The 18473-nt window shown below is 42.1% G+C and overlaps 2 protein-coding genes and 1 pseudogene across 9 annotated transcripts in view; all 3 read right to left on the reverse strand.

The window, feature by feature from the left end:
• Window positions 1-377: 377 nt before the first annotated feature.
• On the reverse strand, window positions 378-5058 carry LOC129833336 (40S ribosomal protein SA-like; annotated as a pseudogene).
• Window positions 5059-10043: 4985 nt separating this feature from the next.
• LOC129833337 (mitochondrial glycine transporter B-like) lies at window positions 10044-15937 on the reverse strand. Of its 4 annotated transcripts, none has more exons than XM_055897860.1 (8): window positions 15828-15937; window positions 14097-14253; window positions 12188-12312; window positions 11724-11808; window positions 11431-11610; window positions 11124-11292; window positions 10726-10892; window positions 10044-10505 (listed from the first exon to the last, which is right to left on the reverse strand). In XM_055897860.1, exons 2-8 carry the CDS (start codon window positions 14232-14234, stop codon window positions 10383-10385), a joined length of 987 nt encoding a protein of 328 aa, XP_055753835.1. In that variant the 5' UTR covers window positions 14235-14253; window positions 15828-15937; the 3' UTR covers window positions 10044-10382. The 4 variants fall into 4 exon arrangements, with proteins under 4 accessions (XP_055753835.1, XP_055753837.1, XP_055753836.1 ...); XM_055897862.1 differs by lacking the exon at window positions 15828-15937 and adding an exon at window positions 14421-14505; XM_055897861.1 differs by lacking the exon at window positions 15828-15937 and adding an exon at window positions 14380-14469.
• A 439-nt stretch (window positions 15938-16376) lies between these two features.
• The window catches only part of LOC129833339 (myosin-9-like), a 31505-nt gene continuing 29408 nt past the window's right edge, over window positions 16377-18473 (reverse strand). For all 5 annotated transcript variants that reach the window (XM_055897866.1, XM_055897865.1, XM_055897864.1 and 2 more), the window contains 2 exons: window positions 18235-18407; window positions 16377-17985 (listed from right to left, as the gene is read on the reverse strand). In XM_055897866.1, coding sequence (XP_055753841.1) covers window positions 17877-17985; window positions 18235-18407 — 282 coding nt within the window. In that variant the 3' untranslated portion in view covers window positions 16377-17876. The remainder of the gene's footprint in view (window positions 17986-18234; window positions 18408-18473) is intronic.

Consider the following 18473-nt stretch of genomic DNA (forward strand, 5'->3'; position numbering starts at 1 on the left):
TTTTTTTTTTTAAATACATCTCCACCTCACCCATATGATGTACATGAGTATGATTTGTTTTAGATCAGGAAATCAAAGTTAAAATGTTTGGCGGAAACATCTTATTTTTCATTAATGTTTTCAGCTATCATAAGGTCAAGTTTATACATTTAGGCATCATGTTGAGTTATGAAACCCTTAACCACTTAATACATACAAGTTCATGTACAAATGTATAAGTAGTGTTAAATTGTATTATTTAATTTTCAACTAAAATTGATGTCTAATGACATGATGGAAATTACATTTGTCTATAGGTGTCTGAGAAATAAATTCCTGAATAGTACAATCACAGCTATGAGATATTATTTCTAGACAAATCATAGACAACTGGTAAAAAGGTTTTTCAGTAAGTTTTAATTTCTGAAAGCTTGCAGGGCAGAATCACCCAACAGTGTAATTAAAGAGCTTTACCCCTTTTGTCAGCATTAAGAGGGCTCAACAAGGCAACAGTGTAATTAAATGTTAGTAAGTTCTTTCAATGTGAAATGTAAGCATAACAGTTGTGTTAATATTTATGTAGTATTGCTGTTAAGGTCACTTGCCTACTACACTGTAGCGTTTAAATTGTCAGGGGTCAGTTTGTACAACAAAAAAGCTACTTATTGTACTGTCAAACATCAGGCCACTATTACTTAGGACCAAGCAGCACTCCAGAGGCCTGGGCAGTAGGGGCAGCTGACCAATCCTCAGTGGCTGGCTGGGCACTCCAGTCCTCTACAAGAGAAAACATTGAAGAGGAGCAAATACATGACCAACAATCATAAATTTCTGTTTATTTGAGTAGGTTAAACAACCAACCCGACTGATGACAATTATGGTGCATCAATTAGAGGGAGGCCGATGTTACGCTCAACACTCACCAGTGAACCCCTCAGCAGCTGGCTTGGCAGGAGCAGCAGCTGAAAGACAAGCGGAAACTCAATTAGGATTACACCTAAACATGAGACCTTTCAGACAAACACATTTGATAGGTCCTGAAGTACCAAGAGTCATTTACATCCAACTCAAAATTAGATGTAGAAAATGCTGCCAAGTGCATCAGTCAAGAAACTAAAACCAAGTCTCAGCATAGTGGAACCAGAAACCACATCTTTACTTTCCTTACCCGCAGACAACTGCTGGAAGGGCACAGCCATTCCCTCAGACCAGTCAGCCAACTCAGGCTGGGTGAACTCAGCTGCTGGAGCAATACACTCTCCCTGGAACTCCTTTCCAACAGCTTTCTCAGCCTGTTCCTCCTTCTCAATCTGCCAGGGAAAACAATGAGCGGCAGGCTAAGTAGGCGAACAGAACATTGAAGATCCATTACTGCTGAGAAGGTAAACATGCCCTACCAGTAAATTTGGTATATAATGGTTAAAGTATGCGTCTAAAAGGCCTGCTTCTTACCTCCTCAGGAGATCAGGCATGACCTCCCAGGGGTGCTCCCTGGAGATGGTGCCCCTCATCCTCAGCACCTCCCTGGACAGCATCCACCACATCAGACCCACAGAGTGGTGACCCTGGAGCACAGATCAAACCATGACACACTACACCAATGAGACTAGAACATTTGTCTTTTACAGAAACATGTAGCAAGGCCTATACCCAAGTCCCCCTCCCTCTTACACACGAATGGAGCAAGGGGAGAAAAGAGGCACTGCGTTTCTGTAGCACACATCCTACACCCAGCACCACACTGACAGGACTGTGCCGGGCTCTAACGGTGTGCAAGACAAACATCAACCAGGAAACTCATGTAGGTTTTAAGTGTATGAGGGCAAAGCAGTCTAACCGTGTTGTTGCAGGGGATGGCGATGTCGACATAGTGGGGAGTGGGGAGTCAGTGTTGCACAGGGCAATGGTGGGGATGTTGACTTAAGAGGCTTCAGTCAGGGGCTGGTGGTCGGCACGAGGGTCCGTTACGATTAGGAGGCGGTGCCCCCGGGGGTGAAACGACCGTGGAAGATGGTGGCACCAGTGGCCGAGGCAAACTTCAGCACAGCTCTCTACAAAAATGTATATGAAAGTCTATTAGCGACCTAGCTGCTGACAGCATGTGTTACACCCATCACCGCCCTTGGAATCTAAAGGCAAGTGGCACTAGACTGCATGCAGAATTGATGTGGCTCAGGTCACTATCAAACGAAAATCATTGTGCGGGAGCCCTACCGATGTTGCAACCAGTCAGGATGCTCTCGATGTAACTGCCTGGTACAGCAACTGCTCGGCCTCTGACCGCAAGGCACTAGAGGGTAGTGCGTAAGGCCCAGTACATCATTGGGGCCAAGCTTCCTGCCATCCAGGATCTCTATACCAGGTGGTGTCAGAGGAAGACCCTAAAACTTGTCAGACTCCACCCACCCCAGTCAGACTGCTCTCTACTGCATGACAAGCGGTACCGCAGCGCCAAGTCAAGGACAAAAGGGCTTCTCAATAGCTTTTTACCCCTTAGCCATAAGACTCCTGAACAGGTGATCAAATGGCTACCCGGACTACTTGCAACCCAACCCCCCCACACCCTCTTTTACACTGCTGCTACTCTGTTTACCATATATGCAGTCACTTTAACCATAACTACATACTACCTCAATTACCCAGACTAAACGGTGCACATTGGCTACCTGGACTATCTGCATTATGTCCCGCCACTCACCAACCATCTTTTACATTACTGTTTATCATAAACTCATCAAAAAATAAATAAACATCCATTTTTCAGGATCCTGTCTTTCAAAGATAATTCATAAATATCCAAATAACTTCACACTTCTTCATTGTAAAGGGTTTAAAGCCAGTTTCCCATGCTTGTTCAATGAACCATAAACAATTATGAACATGCACCTGTGGAACAGTCATTAAGACACTAACAGCTTACAGACGGTAGACAATTAAGGTCAGTTATGAAAACTAGGACACTAGAGGCCTTTCTACTGACTCTGAAAAACTCCAAAAGAAAGATGCCCAGGGTTCCTGCTCATCTGCGTGAACATGCTTCGAGGCATGAGGACTGCAGATGTGACCAGGGAAATAAAATGGCAATGTCCGTACTGTGAGACACCTAAAACAGCTGATTTGCTCTGCCAATGCGAGGACAGTAACAAAACCAGCAGTCTTGTCTCACCAGGGGTGATGGTCGAATCCCCATTTATCGTCGAAGGATTGAGTGTTACACTGAGGCTTGTACTCTGGAGCAGGATCGATTGAGGTGGAGGGTCCGTCATAGTCTGGGGCGGTGCGTTACAGGGAAGATATCCTCCTCCCTCATGTGGTACCCTTCCTACAGGCTCATCCTGACATGACCCTCCAGCATGACAATGCCACCAGCCATACTGCTCGTTCTGTGCGCGATTTCCTGCAAGACAGGAATGTCAGTGTTCTGCCATGGCCAGCGAAGAGCCCGAATCCGAATCCCATTGAGAACGTCTTGGACCTGTTGGATCGGAGGTTGAGGGCTCAGAAATGTCCAAACTTGCAGGTACCTTGGTGAAGACTGAAGACATGTACATACTACCTCAATTACCCCGACTAACCTGTGTCTGTATATAGCCTCGCTACTGTTATTATTCACTGTTTTTTTATTTCCTTAACTTCCCCATTGTTCACCTATTTTTTTACTCAAATTACACTGTTGGTTAGGGCCTCTAAGTAAGCATTTCACTGTAAGGTCTACACTGGTTGTATTCGGTGCACATGACAAACTTGTTTGATTTTTTAAACAAACACCGGGCCCAATCCCTCAAGCAAAATTTGACACCTGCACACCGACATCAGTGCAAGGCTTTGTATGCATGCATGCAGCCACATCTATACAGAAACATGTTTAATTGATGGGTAAACACACATGGCAAGTATCCAGTTACACTCATTATTCACCGTGTCCAATACACTGCCAGTTGGAGCTGTACCTGTCCAGTGTTCCTGGAGGAGATGACAGACGTCAGCTGGGTTCTCGATGGCAACAATGGCACGGGCTGCCAGCATTAGCTTCTCCCAGGTCTTCCTCAGGTTGATGATGTACACACCTGAGGACAAGGGGCAGTCAGTACACCCAGATCTGTGTCCAGTTTACCCTGCCCAAATGTGCTCCATCTAGTGAGAGAAACAATCAGTGGTCAACTCTAGTTCTGTGAGCTGAAGGGGACAGAAGCATTTGTTGTTACAGCCCAGCATTGAAACAGACATTTAAACTATTCATCAATGCCTTGAATATCAATCAAATGTATTTATAAAACCCTTTATACATCAGGCAATGTCACAAAATACTATACAGAAACCCAGAACAAAACTCAAATCAGGCATGCTTATGCCAGAACAACAGTCTGCATTACCAGTATCCCTCCACAACCTGGGTGGGTTGACTACTGGCTTATACCACTACAAGTAGTTTTGTTCCACTGAGTGTTTTGGGCGTTAAGGACTGCCAAACACTCACCATCACGCTTCCTCTTGTAGGTGTAGTGTTCCATCTGAAAGTCCATGTTAGTTCCTCCCAGATGGGTTCCTGCAGCCAGGAACTTCAGCACATCCTCCTCCTTCATTTGAAGGACATCTAGATTTCCGGACATCTTGACAACTTTCCCTGCCTTGAGAACGAAAAAATAATGACCCAGAGTCAAAAGTGTATATATATATATATTTTTTTAAAGTATTCAACAATTATTCCAGGCCCAGACATTGTAGTTGATAGGGCCATCTACGCGTATTGCCTAGAATTAAATGGCCTGGCTAGTGTACTTGGCAGGACACCGTGCGTTAAACAGCATGTCAGGCACGTGTCTACTCGACATGTTAGTGTTAACTTTCAAGTCACATAAAGCATTCAAATTCAAACATCTAAATAGACTAATGTGAAACATTCTGCACATAGTCACTGATTACTTCGTCTATTTAAGTGACGTTTGACATTAAAAAGCATGAAATGTAACTTACACCGCACCACGAAACAACGCGAAACCTGTAACACGACCAAAGAGGAAGACGAGAGGAAATTACGCCAAATATATACTCAAGTTTCAAAGCACATGATTGGTTGTTTCGCTGACTGGAACTACAACTGTCTACTTGGATATTTCATTCCCTAGATGGCGCAAACACTCCAGCGCACTAGCAGCACAGAGTAGCAGCGTATGGGTTGGGTGAAACCGGTAACTAGAGGTTGGACGAGGAGCCCATATTAAGACAATGCGATGGAAAGACCATATTAAGACAATGGGGAGACGTTGACTTCCAGGTTAGAGTGGCCTGTGTTGCAACTTTATTTGCTAGAGATACGGAGTTCCAGGTGAAGGTATCACAATATGTACATAGTGATTTTGCAATATGTTTTAAAATGCATTTTTGTTCATAAGAGAAGAGAAATTGCAAAAATGCCAACTTGTCTCAGATACAAAGATAGAATGGGTGCTAGACAAGATGGCTTGGACCTCTTGGGTTGGGTGCTGGAAAAAATCATTGCAATGTTTTGACCAATGTCAAGGTCGTGGGGTAATTACAGGTGGAGGGTATGACATGTTATTGCAGGAAGTGGGGTTATGTGACAGTGAATAAAAATAACAAACTTTTATGACTTATTGAATAGGCCACCTAAAACAATGATAATTAAGTTAATATGTAGACTGGGGTGTTCTCAAAGTCCTTTAAGTGGCTCCATCTTAATATATTTGCGGTGCATCTATTTATTTTATTTAACCGTTATATAACCAGGAAAAGCCCACTGAGACTCTTTTTCAATGAAAACCTGGCCAAGAAGACAGCAACAATCAATACATTACATAATTAAAACATACAACAATACAAGATCAAATCAAATCAAATGTATTTATATAGCCCTTCTTGCATCAGCTGATATCTCAAAGTGCTGTACAGAAACCCAGCCTAAAACCCAAAACAGCAAGTGTAACAGATGTGAAATGGCTAGCTAGTTAGCGGGTACGCGCTAATAGCGTTTCAATCGGTTACGTCACTTGCTCTGAGACTTGAAGTAGGGTTTCCCCTTGCTCTGCAAGGGCCGGGGCTTTTGTGGAGCGATGGGTAACGACGCTTCGTGGGTGTCAGTTGTTGATGTGTGCAGAGGGTCCCTGGTTCGCGCCCGTGCCGGGGCGAGGGGACGGTCTAAAGTTATACTCTTACACAAGCAATGCAGGTGTAGAAGCACGGTGGCTAGGAACAACTCCCTAGAAAGGCCAAAACCTAGGAAGAAACCTAGAGAGGAACCAGGCTATGAGGGGTGGTCAGTCGTCTTCTGGCTGTGCCGGGTGGAGATTATAACAGAACATGGACAGATGTTCAAATGTTCATAAATGACCAGCATGGTCAAATAATAATAATCACAGTAGTGATCCAGTCTAAAAAAAAGCATTTACACTCCTCTGTAACAGAGTCTCCCATCAATATTTTAAATTAATTCAGTGGCACTAACATATCTAGATGAAGCATTGATTTCAGATTATTCCATGCGTCTGGTGCACAAGAAAAGGCAGTCTTGCCTAATACTGTGTCTGTCATGCATCCCTTTACACCTCTTTTTCTCCCTTTTCTCTTCCCTTTCTCTCTCCACACTCTGTGAAACAACAGAAAGTGACATGACATTAGTGCCTTGGGGAACCTTTCCACCACTGCAACCCATGTGTCCTCAGAAGGAAATGAAATGACATACTGAATCCTGGCTGAGGCGGTGGGTAGGGGGTCACTGTGAGAGAGACAGGCTGACACGCAGGCAGCTCAGCTTAGTCCAGACACATATTCCAGCAATGCCCTACTTATATGGCCCATAAATCACATGACAGTTGGTCTCAGAGCGTTAATAAGTACACCTACAACCCAACATTGCCCTCGTTATTCAAAGAGGTAATATGAAAAGCCCACACAGTACTTGAGAGCAGTGGATGTTTCTAGCACATGGGTCATTCTCAGTTCCAACATTACTACGGCAATACCGGAGGTAGGTTTAATTTTAATTTCACCTTATACACAGCCATTATACCTATCAACAGTAATAGCAGTGCATGATGATAATATGCTTATCACAGAGCTGTCAGACATAAGACTGGGAGAAGGGGGCAGGGTTGTGACATCAAAGGGATAGTTAATGATAAGGAGAGTGAAAGGCAAGAGTCAATCAAAAGTAAGGCATTAGGCTATACTGATCTGAACCAGTTTGCTTCTTGGCTATTTCTGTATTTGATTATATTTTCATCTAGAAACCTTGTACAATTAAACCATGTTATTAGCTAAGTATGCCATATTTCGTATGTTATTAGCTAAGTATGCCATATTTAATATGTTATTAGCTAAGTATACCATATTTCATATGTTATTAGCTAAGTATGCCATATTTAATATGTTATTAGCTAAGTATACCATATTTCATATGTTATTAGCTAAGTATGAGTCATATTTAATTGTTTGTGCATTACATGTCTGACTCATTATGTAAAACAAACTGTTAACCTATTGGAAACTTGTTGAACTTTGTGGTTATTTTTTTATCTTAATGACATGACACCCAGTTCCAACCCAATCAACTATTCTCATCAGAAACCTTATATCAAGGACTGCAGTGATAGCATGTGTCACGGTGGCCTTTGCTTTCAGAATTAGATAGGGAACACTGACATATGAAGTGAGTTTGACACAGATTAGGAGTTTATTGAGGTCGTAGACTTGTGTGTAAACTTGCTGTGGAGAATACATAGGTGGTTGCTACTGAAAGTCCCCAGGACATTCACAAAGCAAATGCCTTATATAATGAATAATAGCAGACTCATGTATTCTTATATAATTTTATACATTTTCTTTTAAAAAAATGGTCAAATGTTCTCTTCAACACAACAGCATAATTATTCACCATTACAATAAACAGTAATAAATTACATAAAATATGAAAACATTAACAATTATAATACCCTTTAAAGGCAAATCAACTGTACAGCTCAAATGGACAGCAAGCAAAGCTTGTTACAACATCTCTACCAGAATAATATCTTAGAACAGTGGCAATAGCTTGGCACAAAGGGAAGGCAGGCAGACTCACTGCGGCATGAGACACTCCAGGGTTTTAGATTATGGAAGTGGTTAAAGTGTATTTCCAGCTATGGATCAGTATGTTAAGCAATTAGTGTTCTTTACCTTCAATTTAAAGACAAGCAGATACAAGTTGTGCTAAAGTCTAGAGAAAACAGGTACAGTTGAAGTCGGATGTTTACATACACTTTAGTCAAATACATTTTAACTCAGTTTTTCACAATTCCTGACATTTAATCCTAAGTAAAAAATCCCTGTCTTAGGTCAGTTAGGATCACAACTTTATTTTAAGAATGTGAAATGTCAGAATAATAGTAGAGAGAATGATTTATTTCAGCTTTTATTTCTTTCATCACCTTCCTAGTGGGTCAGAAGTTTACATACACTCAATTAGTATTTGGTAGCATTTCCTTTAAATTGTTTAACTTGGGTCAAATGTTTCAGGTAGCCTTCCACATGCTTCCCACAATAAATTGGGTGAATTTTGTCCCATTCCTCCTGACAGAGATGTTGTAATTGAGTCAGATTTGTAGGCCTCCTTGCTCGCACACGCTTTTTCAGTTCTACCCACAAATGTTCTATAGGATTGAGATCAGGGCTTTGTGATGGCCACTCCAATACCTTGACTTTGTTCTTAAGCCATTTTGCCACAACTTTGGTCATATGTTTGGGGTCATTGTCCATTTGGAAGACCAATTTGCGAACAAGCTTTAACTTCCTGACTGATGTCTTGAGATACTGCTTCAATATATCCACATCATTTTCCTGCCTCATAATGCCATCTATTTTGTGAAGTGCACCAGTCCCTCCTGCAGCAAAGCACCCCCCACAACATGATGCTACCACCCCCGTGCTTCATGGTTGGGATGGTGTTTTTCGGCTTGCAAGCCTCCCCCTTTTCCTCAAACAGTTCTATTTTTGTTTCATCAAACCAGAGGACATTTCTCCAAAAAGTACGATCTTTGTCCCCATGTGCAGTTGCAAACCATAGTCAGGCTTTTTTATGGCAGTTTTGGAGCAGTGGCTTCTTCCTTGCTGAGGGCCTTTCAGGTTATGTCGATATAGGACTCGTTTTACTGTGGATATAGATACTTTTGTACCTGTTTCCTCCAGCATCTTCACAAGGTCCTTTACTGTTGTTCTGGTATTGATTTGCACTTTTCGCACCAAAGTACGTTCATAGAACGTGTCTCCTTCCTGAGCGGTATGACGGCTGCGTGTTCCCATGGTATTTATACTTGTGTACTATTGTTTGTACAGATGAACGTGATACCTTCAGGCGTTTGGAAATTGCTCCCAAGGATGAACCAGACTTGTGGAGGTCTACAATTTTTTTTCTGAGGTCTTGGCTGATTTCTTTTGATTTTCCCGTGATGTCAAGCAAAGAGGCACTGAGTTTGAAGGTAGGCCTTGAAATACATCCACAGGTACACCTCCAATTGACACAAATTATGTCAATTAGCCTATCAGAAGCTTCTAAAGCCATGACATTTTCTGGAATTTTCCAAGCTGTTTAAAGGCACAGTCAAGTTAGTGTATATAAACTTCTGACCCACTGGAATTGTGATACAGTGAATTATAAGTTAAATAATCTGTCTGTAAACAATTGTTGGAAAGATTACTTGTGTCATGCACAAAGTAGATGTCTTAACCGACTTGCCAAAACTATAGTTTGTTAACAAGACATTTGTGGATTGGTTAAAAAACTAGTTTTAATGACTCCAACCTAAGTGTATGTAAAATTCCGACTTCAACTGTACCTGACATTGTAGAATTCTACAGTGGGATATATATCTAAAGCCTGGAGTAGCTTAAACAGTCACGTTTGGCTGGGAGTCCAGTGGCTAGTTAGAGACCAACAATATTATACGACTTATAGTGCAATATAGAATTTTGAAAGTAGCCCAGTAGAATAAATAAATTAAAGTCTTGTTTGGTGTAGCCTCACATACAATAACGACAGACAATATTGTGCAATGCAAAACTATTGCAATCCATTCAAATATACAGACATTTTAATAAAACTACTAGTCTCCATCTTTCTGTCAAAATATGGATACCAGTCCTTGAGGTATCATATCTTTGCAATGTGTTAATAATGTTATGGCAGAATACTGTATGTCAGTGAAGAAGTCCATTGGCACACTCTCACAACTAGGCAGTTTAAAGACACAAACACAGCAGTGCCTTCCAGGGCACTCCTCACTGTACTGGTTTGTCCTCGGTGACTTGACTTTCACTTTCTTCCTCGGTCCACACACGTTCCTCATTTCATTCTCTCTCTTCAGGACTTGTCATCCCTTCTTCTTGTCATCCCTCCTTTTTGTCATCCCTCCTCAGGACTTGAGCCCCATGCGGGCCATCAGCTGTTCATACACCGTCCATGCCATGGCAGCAATCATGGTCCTCCTCAGAGAACGTGGCACCCCACCCCGGAAGAACCCTTGAAACCCGTGCTCCTGAGAGAAAGAATGGCACATGTCAACTACTATTAATCAACCCATATGTTTTATTACATAGTGTGACACTGTGTGCAGGCTAGAGGTCAGTATATAAACAGATACAGACAACAGTTTAGCCTGACCCACATACGAACAACGTCAGTATATTATAACAGTGCTATTGCCCTAAGCATAGTAACAACGCTGTATTCAATGAAACAGCCAGAGAGATAGTTACATTGTAAATGTATCGCACAGCGTCTGCAGTCCTCCTGTACAGATGTGGGCTGACTTGGACGTGGGTTTTGACCACGTCAGCTGGCTGGGTGACCAGGGAAGCCAGGACCCCGGCCAGAATCCCACAGCTGAAGTTAGCCAGGGGCGCGTAGGGAGACGTGCTTATCTCTGGGAGGAAGAAACAGAGAGACACTATAAATTCCACTCCACACCAAACAATTCACATTGAGACAGATACGGCAAAGTTATCAAATGTAGCTACTAGTGTAACCAATACTACTGCTCTATGTTTATGTCATCGGCGCCCCCATACTGACACTTCAAAGTGATCGCACACTAGTGAAACAAATACCAGTGTTGAGCATTAGTGTGGTCTATGTCCGGTGTCCTGATACTGACCCTGTGGCAGAGTGTTCTTGCCCTGGCTGTAGAACATGACATAGAGGCCTGAGAAGGGAGCATCTCTGAGGAGGGTGGCGGTCAGCCCTGAGAACAGAGCTCTGGGTCCCTCTGTTTGACACACACTGCGCAAAGCCCCTGCCACACTCACATAGTTATACCTGCCACTCTGAAACAACAACAGACACTACAATAAACACCCACACATTAAACAGTACTCATGTAGTTACTGTAATCATACAGTATATAGAAAAGTATTTATCTTTTCCTTTCTGTCCCTCCCCTCCGTCGCTCGACCTGAACATACCTCAAAGCGAGTCTTAATGACAGTGACAGGTAGCATGCAGACCCCTGCCACAGTCCTGGCCCCAGCTCCCAGCAGCACAGACTCCATGGCCCCGGGGCCCTGCTCCAGGAAGTAGTGCTGCTTCAGAGAGTAGTAGGTGCTGAAGTAGATCCCTACGCCGGGGATGGTCCGCAAAAATGACTGGAGGAGGAAGCAGAGCAGACATAGTGTCAGAGTCATATACTCAACACACAGATTCAACACAATGATGTGTTTCTATTTATATTATTGATCATAAAGAGTTGCCAACTTACTGGTGAGACCCCCTTCCAAAGTCCTATGAGCTTCTCTGTCCGTACAACACTTAAGAACACAGTCACCATCCCCACTCTTGCTGAACTGAAAGAGCGTAAAAGAGAGAGAAAGCCGTATTAACACACTGTATGATGAAACGACCCAAAAGTTATTTTGCAACTACGCTTCATTTCGAAATAGCTTACGTGACTTTGAGTTGGTACTAGCATGCAGGCCATGTGGAACCAGCATGAGTTTTATGACTCTTTGGACTCTCAATGTTCAGATCTACAATCTACAATATTGCTTAGTCAATGAGGCGAGTCAATTGAGTAATGCAATGCTAGTGGGTCTCATGGTCTAGGACAAGACTGTAATCTAGAGCCAGAAAACTTACTACAAATGTAACCTCACCTGATTACGATGTGGAAGTATGTGGACTATGCTGTAGAGGTATTGACTGAGCCAGCTGAAGGCTACTCACCCAGGCTGCATGTTGCTGTGAAGGGTCTGCAGGCGGGTCTTGACCAGGTCCAGAGGCTGGAAGAGCAGGGTGGAGCATGTTCCACTGAGAGAGCCACACATAAAGGCTTTGAGAGCCGGGTGAGCCTGAAGGGAGAGACAAGTAGAGAGGGGAGGAAGGGAGAGTGATAACACCGATCACACACCAGTCACGGTAGAGTGCTCTTCAGTGAGAGCCCAAAGCATGATGGGCCTTGTGATTGTTTACGATGGAAAGCTCCAGGCGGAGTGAGTCCTGGGAAATAGGACAAATGCACATACACTCGCTACAGTAATTCACATTACATAAATACCCACACAAGTAGTAAAAACAAACATTCAGACTCAAGAATATGAGTGACTACAACACAAAGCAATGATTGAAAAATTGTGTGTAAATTAACATGGGACCACGAAGAGAACAGGCAAAAGGGCAAAGGACTCTCCATTGAAAAACTAAGATGCACCAACCCATGAACACGCACACTATTCCCCACCCTGCAAGTGTCACCCTACATCAGGTATGTGTTATAATGCATTATCATAATTGGCATGCTTAGTTCTCTAAACAATCTGGCAACACAAACATCAACAAAGAACTGGATGGCTACAGAAAAAGCATCATATTCACCATACCCAGTCACTCCAATTTTCACAAATAAGACGCCACGCACACTATATACAAAACAACACACACATCCCTCCTACAGCCCACATCCCTACCTTCCCCGGGCTACTTTTCAGTGGCTGATCCTGTTTTTCCTGCATTTGTCCCTGTTTTCTTCCCCTCTCTGGCTAAGCTGTTATGAACTGTGGTGGGTTGTCAGGGCAAAAGCCTCCATCCCTCTCTTCACTTCTCTATAAGCTTTCCTCAGTTTCCCTTCACAAAGCAGCTTAATCCACTGGCGTATGTTTTCACTCTCTCACACACACAACCTCTCAATGCTGCTTCTCTTACTCTACCCCTCATCTTTCTGCTTCCAGCTAATGCACATCGCTGCAAAATGCCATGCGTCATACATTGTAAATGTCAGTGTGTGTGTGTGTGAGCGCATGCGCATATTTTTGTATGTTCTGGCTTCCATAAAACAACTTATCACAGTTTACATTCTAGAGCGTATGTACTTAGGGTATGTGCTGCTCTAGAACTAGTACTTATGTGTAAAAGTGTTTTTATTTCCTTATCACTGGGCATGAATTCTAGTACATTTCAATGTCCTCAGCTCTGGTAAATGACTTGGTAGTTACTGTACTGTGATGTGACATTGACAACCTGTACTCCTTCACTGGGACTTGAAACCAACACTTTCTCAACATGTCCCTGCCCCTCCCTTAATGAGGGTGCTATGGCAACAGCCCACCAACAGTGCTTGTTGACCAATGGCAGTGTTGGCACAGTGGAGGCTTGGCAAAGCCTTGCTCACTTGTTTGGCATGTCTATGAAGATTTAAGGTGGCACCCGGGAGTTTGACCTACTTCAGGGCAGAGGACAATAGAGAACTTGTAAACACAGAAAACATTGAATATTCTAGAACAGCCTGAGAAAGTGCTTAGTATGAAAGTGGCCTGAAACTTCCAGCAGGTTAGAGGAGGGGTAAGGACAACTGGGTCAATCAACTATGTCACAGGATGGTACTGTGATTAACATAGGGGCTGGATTGAGAAAGTAGGCCTGTGTACCCTGATCCAAAATCACAGCCTGACATAAAATGCATGTGAAATCTTAACTGAGATATTAAATATTATAACCCAAGCCTTTAGACCACTGAAACCACATCAATAAAACATACTCAGCTATTCACTGTACAACAGTCACTGAAGTTACTCTAGAATTATTGTCCTTCAGACTTTCACCATCAAATACTAAATGATCTATAAAAAATCCCACTCACCAGAGACAGTTCCATGGTTATTTTGAAAGTTGAGAAGAAATTCCAATCCAATAATGTTGTCCTTGTATGATCAAAATTCTCTTTCGTCTTTTCCTCTTTTTGAATCACTTTCTCAGTCCTTACTCTGCCACTGTCCATTCAACTTTTCCAAACGCTCCTGCACAAGAGATTACAGAGAAGATGAAGATTTCATGAATGGGCATTTCAGATGCGCAACCTATTACATAACACAGACAGAATAACCTTTCAAAACTGATATAGAATGTTACAGGCTGTAACTTACAGCACTGGTGTTTTGCAATGTTGATAAAGTGTGTCCCTTACATCAGATACTGGAGAGCTGCACTGCCTCTGAGGGGTTGGGGCACTCACGACAGCACAGACCCAATGTAGGAATCATCTGACTCACACTATGGTTCCCATTTAAGACACACAGTTACTTATTAACTAATCAAAGATCACCACCCAGCACATTAGCATTACATACACCCTGCACAAGTTTCTCATGAGTTTGTGTGTGCACATCTGTGTGAGTGTGTGTATATGTCTGTGTGTGGTGTGAACATGTGTGTATATGTGGAGGGGGGGGGGGGGGGGGGGGCTGAAGCATCATGCTCTCAATACTTTTTGAGGAGGCACAGGTGGCCAAATTAAGTTTTAAAGTGCTTTTAAGTCCAGGACTGGGTTTAACAATGTGTCCAGACTCCAGACCCTTAAATCTTGATATACATTTTTTATGGAATATGTTCTGTCATTTCAAGACATTACTTTAAATGGGTACAGACAGACATCTCAAATCGGCATACATCTATGTGACTGATTTTGAGAGTTAAGTGACTCAGCACACATTATATACATTGAAGCAGATTAATACAATTAATGACTATTGTTAATTTAACACAGACATCACTGAATGACTAGTTGCACACTCATTCAGCAAAATTTTAGCACGGGACTGGACAGGAGTGATTATAGAACTGAGGTTCTAGAACTGTTGCAGAATCAGGACAGTACAGGAATGACCGACAGGAATGAATTTGCACTCCCATGTCAACCTCGAAAGTTCATGTCGAGAAACATTCAAGGTAGTTAAACATATTTATGTTAATTTTAACAAATATGAGCAACATTTATCACAGGTCTCACACTAGATCCTTTTCAATCATGATAAACAGAGGCCTACAGTGATCTTCTTTGGAACCATACGCATCTCAGGATTCCCACGCAAGAATTTAGGAGTTCATGCCTCGTTCTCGTGCCAGTCGGGAACTAGGAAACTCTGACTTGGAGACATGAGCTCTCAGTTTCCAATTTGAAAGTACCAGAATCAACGACTAGGAAGCTCTAATACAAAACCCTAACAACCATGAACCAGACAGTTGTCAGAAGCGTTTCCCAGTCCAACAAAACATTTATACCGAAAATCTTACGTCTAATAGTATTTCAATTAATTAAATGAGAGCACAACCCGAAGACAATTTAGTTACAAAACGTGCACAATGAGAATAGAAACTCACATTTATAAATGCATAGGGCAAAGCATAGAACTGGAGAATGGACAAAATACGTAAACAGAAACAGGCATCTGTAATTATTTGATTAAACAATGATTAACAAGCAAAGGCCCTTCGCTGAAATATTGTAGTTTACAATAGGCCGTTGTATTGTATATTGTGTATATATATATATATATATTGTATATACAATATAAAAACGACATTCAGTTCTCACCCAAATCTGTCCATCCTTGTGTCCAATATTCTGTTTAAACCGGTTTAGACTTGCTTCATTATTATGCCGTTTGTCCTGGGGAACCATTTCAATTGGAATTTGTTCAGATTCAAGACTGTCCTCTTGTGGTCATGTCTGAGATCACGATGCAAAAAATTAAAGACAATATTAGATCAGATAGTCTAGTGTATTGCCAGTTTAAAGCGGCAATCAGCGGTAGAAACATTAACGCGAAATCCCAGCCCGTTTCAGTAAACAGCTGAGGGATGGGACTAGAGGAATGTAACCACTCAAATTCATAGACAAAGCTATGGATGCAAGGACTGACCATCCATGATAACTTTTTTTTAGTTTTAACCATGTTTCGAGGCCATTTGTTTGTTTACATTTACTTTGAACTAAGTTCATAAGGATTTTGTAAGTTATATTCTTTAAGAATCATTAAGTAAAATGAACGTAGCAAGGTAAAAAAAAAATTTTTTTTTTTTTTTTAATTGTATTAACTGCTGATTGACCCTTTAATAGACAAAAATTCTCAGGAGTCAATGGTTGCAGTTTAGAAAGCCATCTTTATTGCAATAATACCAACAATTCACAACTCAAGATTTCATTTTTTCAGAGCTGCAGAGAAAATGAACAGTACAAAATTGAGATTTCTTTTTAATCTTTTCTTTTTTGCTTCCAAGTGCGAGAGAGAGAGATCCTTTGTCTGTTATCCATCATTAATAATAACAAATTCCTCTCACTTCCCAGCAGTGTGAGCAAAAAAGGCAACCCTGAGCACAGCCTGCAGGGGTCAGTTCACCCAGACCTAAAGCACCTTCACTCATCTACCTCACCCCATCCCTTAAATACATGGGATTAACACCTGGCCAGGCATTTCAACAGGGAGTCATCTTCCCGTCAGAGAAAGTAAAAAGATGCCATCAGGATATCATGTGATGTGTTAGACCACGGCGCTGCAAAATTTAACAACGTCCCACTCATCCCAACAACATGCTTTATTCTGTTCAACCACCCCTATACCCCGCCAAGCAGTGCTCTGAGAATACAGCGTGTCGTGAGTAATAAAGTACCCCACCACCCCGTAACTGTCGCCCTGTGCATCAATAAAAACATTGATAGTAGTAAAGAAATACGTGGATCCAGGAAATACCAACCTTGAACAGTAGAATTTGACTGTAAGGCTTTAGTGTGTGTTGGCATGAATACAGTTACTCTGAATTAGTCTTTTCTTGTTTGAAGTGCATCTGCCGTTTATCAATGTCTTCAATTTAATGCACCAATGCAGTGGTCTATCATTTCTAATCCAGAGTCATACATCTCAGTGCAAAAATAAGACAATGTTTGTCAGCACAAATCAAATGTTTGTACATGAATGCGTTTCTCTAATTCTGTGTGTGCGTCTATAGATATATAATTTTCTTAAGTCCAAAAGCATATTCATGTTTTAAGTACTATCCGCAGCCAAATTAATACGGTACAATTGAGCACATAAACCTCCATTATAAACTGAGGTGAGAGCGAGCGAGAGCCATAATAGACGTGTAGTACTTTCATACTTAACCATTATAAAAACTTTAGCATAAAATACAAATCTATAGATTGCGATATTACTTTGGTTCCCTTCGAGTAATCCTTCTTCATTTCGTTCGTTCTTGCTTCAGTTAGAAAAAGATCCCAAAAAAAGACTATTTCTAATGGAATGTTTCCTTACAAAAATATCATTAATTTTTTCCCCAGAGAATGAAGCAGGACAAAATAAATTTGGCCCACAAGTTTGTATGAGTTATGTCAGTGTGGTGATTGTCTGAAGTACTGTTGTATTGGCTTGTATGGAATATAAGTGTACATAGATTGTCAAGTCTCCCATTAAAAAGAGAGACTGAGGTTTGGCTGTGAAGTATATTTACTGCCTCTAAATCATACAGTATCATGATGTTTGTGTCCCTCTAAGTGCATGCGTTACTTTAAGTGGTATGTGTGAGTTTGTGTGTGTTCCATGACTGTTGCAGTTCAATCCTATGGACAGCAGGGAACACTGGCTGTTCATTCAGTCTTGGGCTCGGGGGTCTCGCTCTTGGGCTCGCTCTCCTCATCGCTCTCAATGCCTGCGCGGCTGACAATGCGGCGCATGGTGAAGGGGAGGTCCCCACGCCTGGAACAGAGATGGTAGAGATCAGTGATTAAGGCAGAGAGATCGTGACTAGGGCACAGTACATACCATGGAGGCAGCACATACCATGGAGGGCAAAAAAAAAAAAAAAAAAGAGGCCCTCTGCTACATTACTGATCATTTATACTCAGAGGGAATGTGATTGAAACATACATTGTAAATGCAAGCTTCATTTACAACCGAGTCAGTGCATCAGCATTTAGTCCGGTTGGGGAATGGAGGTGTACGTACCTGAGCTTGCTCTTGAGGGTGCTGACTTCACGGTTCATGGCATCGGCTGACTCGGTGGCGTCCTCCAGCTCCCTTTGCAGTTTCCTTCGGTTGGCGTTGGCTCTCTGGGCCTCCTCCTCAGACTCCTCAAGCTGCCTCTTCAGCTGCTTCATACGAGAGTTCAGCTTGTCTGACTGCGTACACACACACACACACACACACACACAAGCATTAGCATCAAGTACCAAGGTGGATGCTAC

Source organism: Salvelinus fontinalis, chromosome 34 (assembly GCF_029448725.1).
Source record: "Salvelinus fontinalis isolate EN_2023a chromosome 34, ASM2944872v1, whole genome shotgun sequence".
NCBI classification, from domain to species: Eukaryota; Metazoa; Chordata; class Actinopteri; order Salmoniformes; family Salmonidae; genus Salvelinus; species Salvelinus fontinalis.

Coding starts and splice junctions, on each gene's coding strand:
- LOC129833337 (XM_055897860.1), bottom strand. CDS start 14,234: ATGGACAGTGGCAGAGTAAGGACTGAGAAAGTGATTCAAAAAGAGGAA. Junction 12,313..14,096: donor TAACCATGGAACTGTCTCTG/GTGAGTGGGATT, acceptor CTCTCCCTTCAG/GCTCACCCGGCTCTCAAAGC. Junction 11,809..12,187: donor CACAGCAACATGCAGCCTGG/GTGAGTAGCCTT, acceptor ACGCTCTTTCAG/TTCAGCAAGAGTGGGGATGG.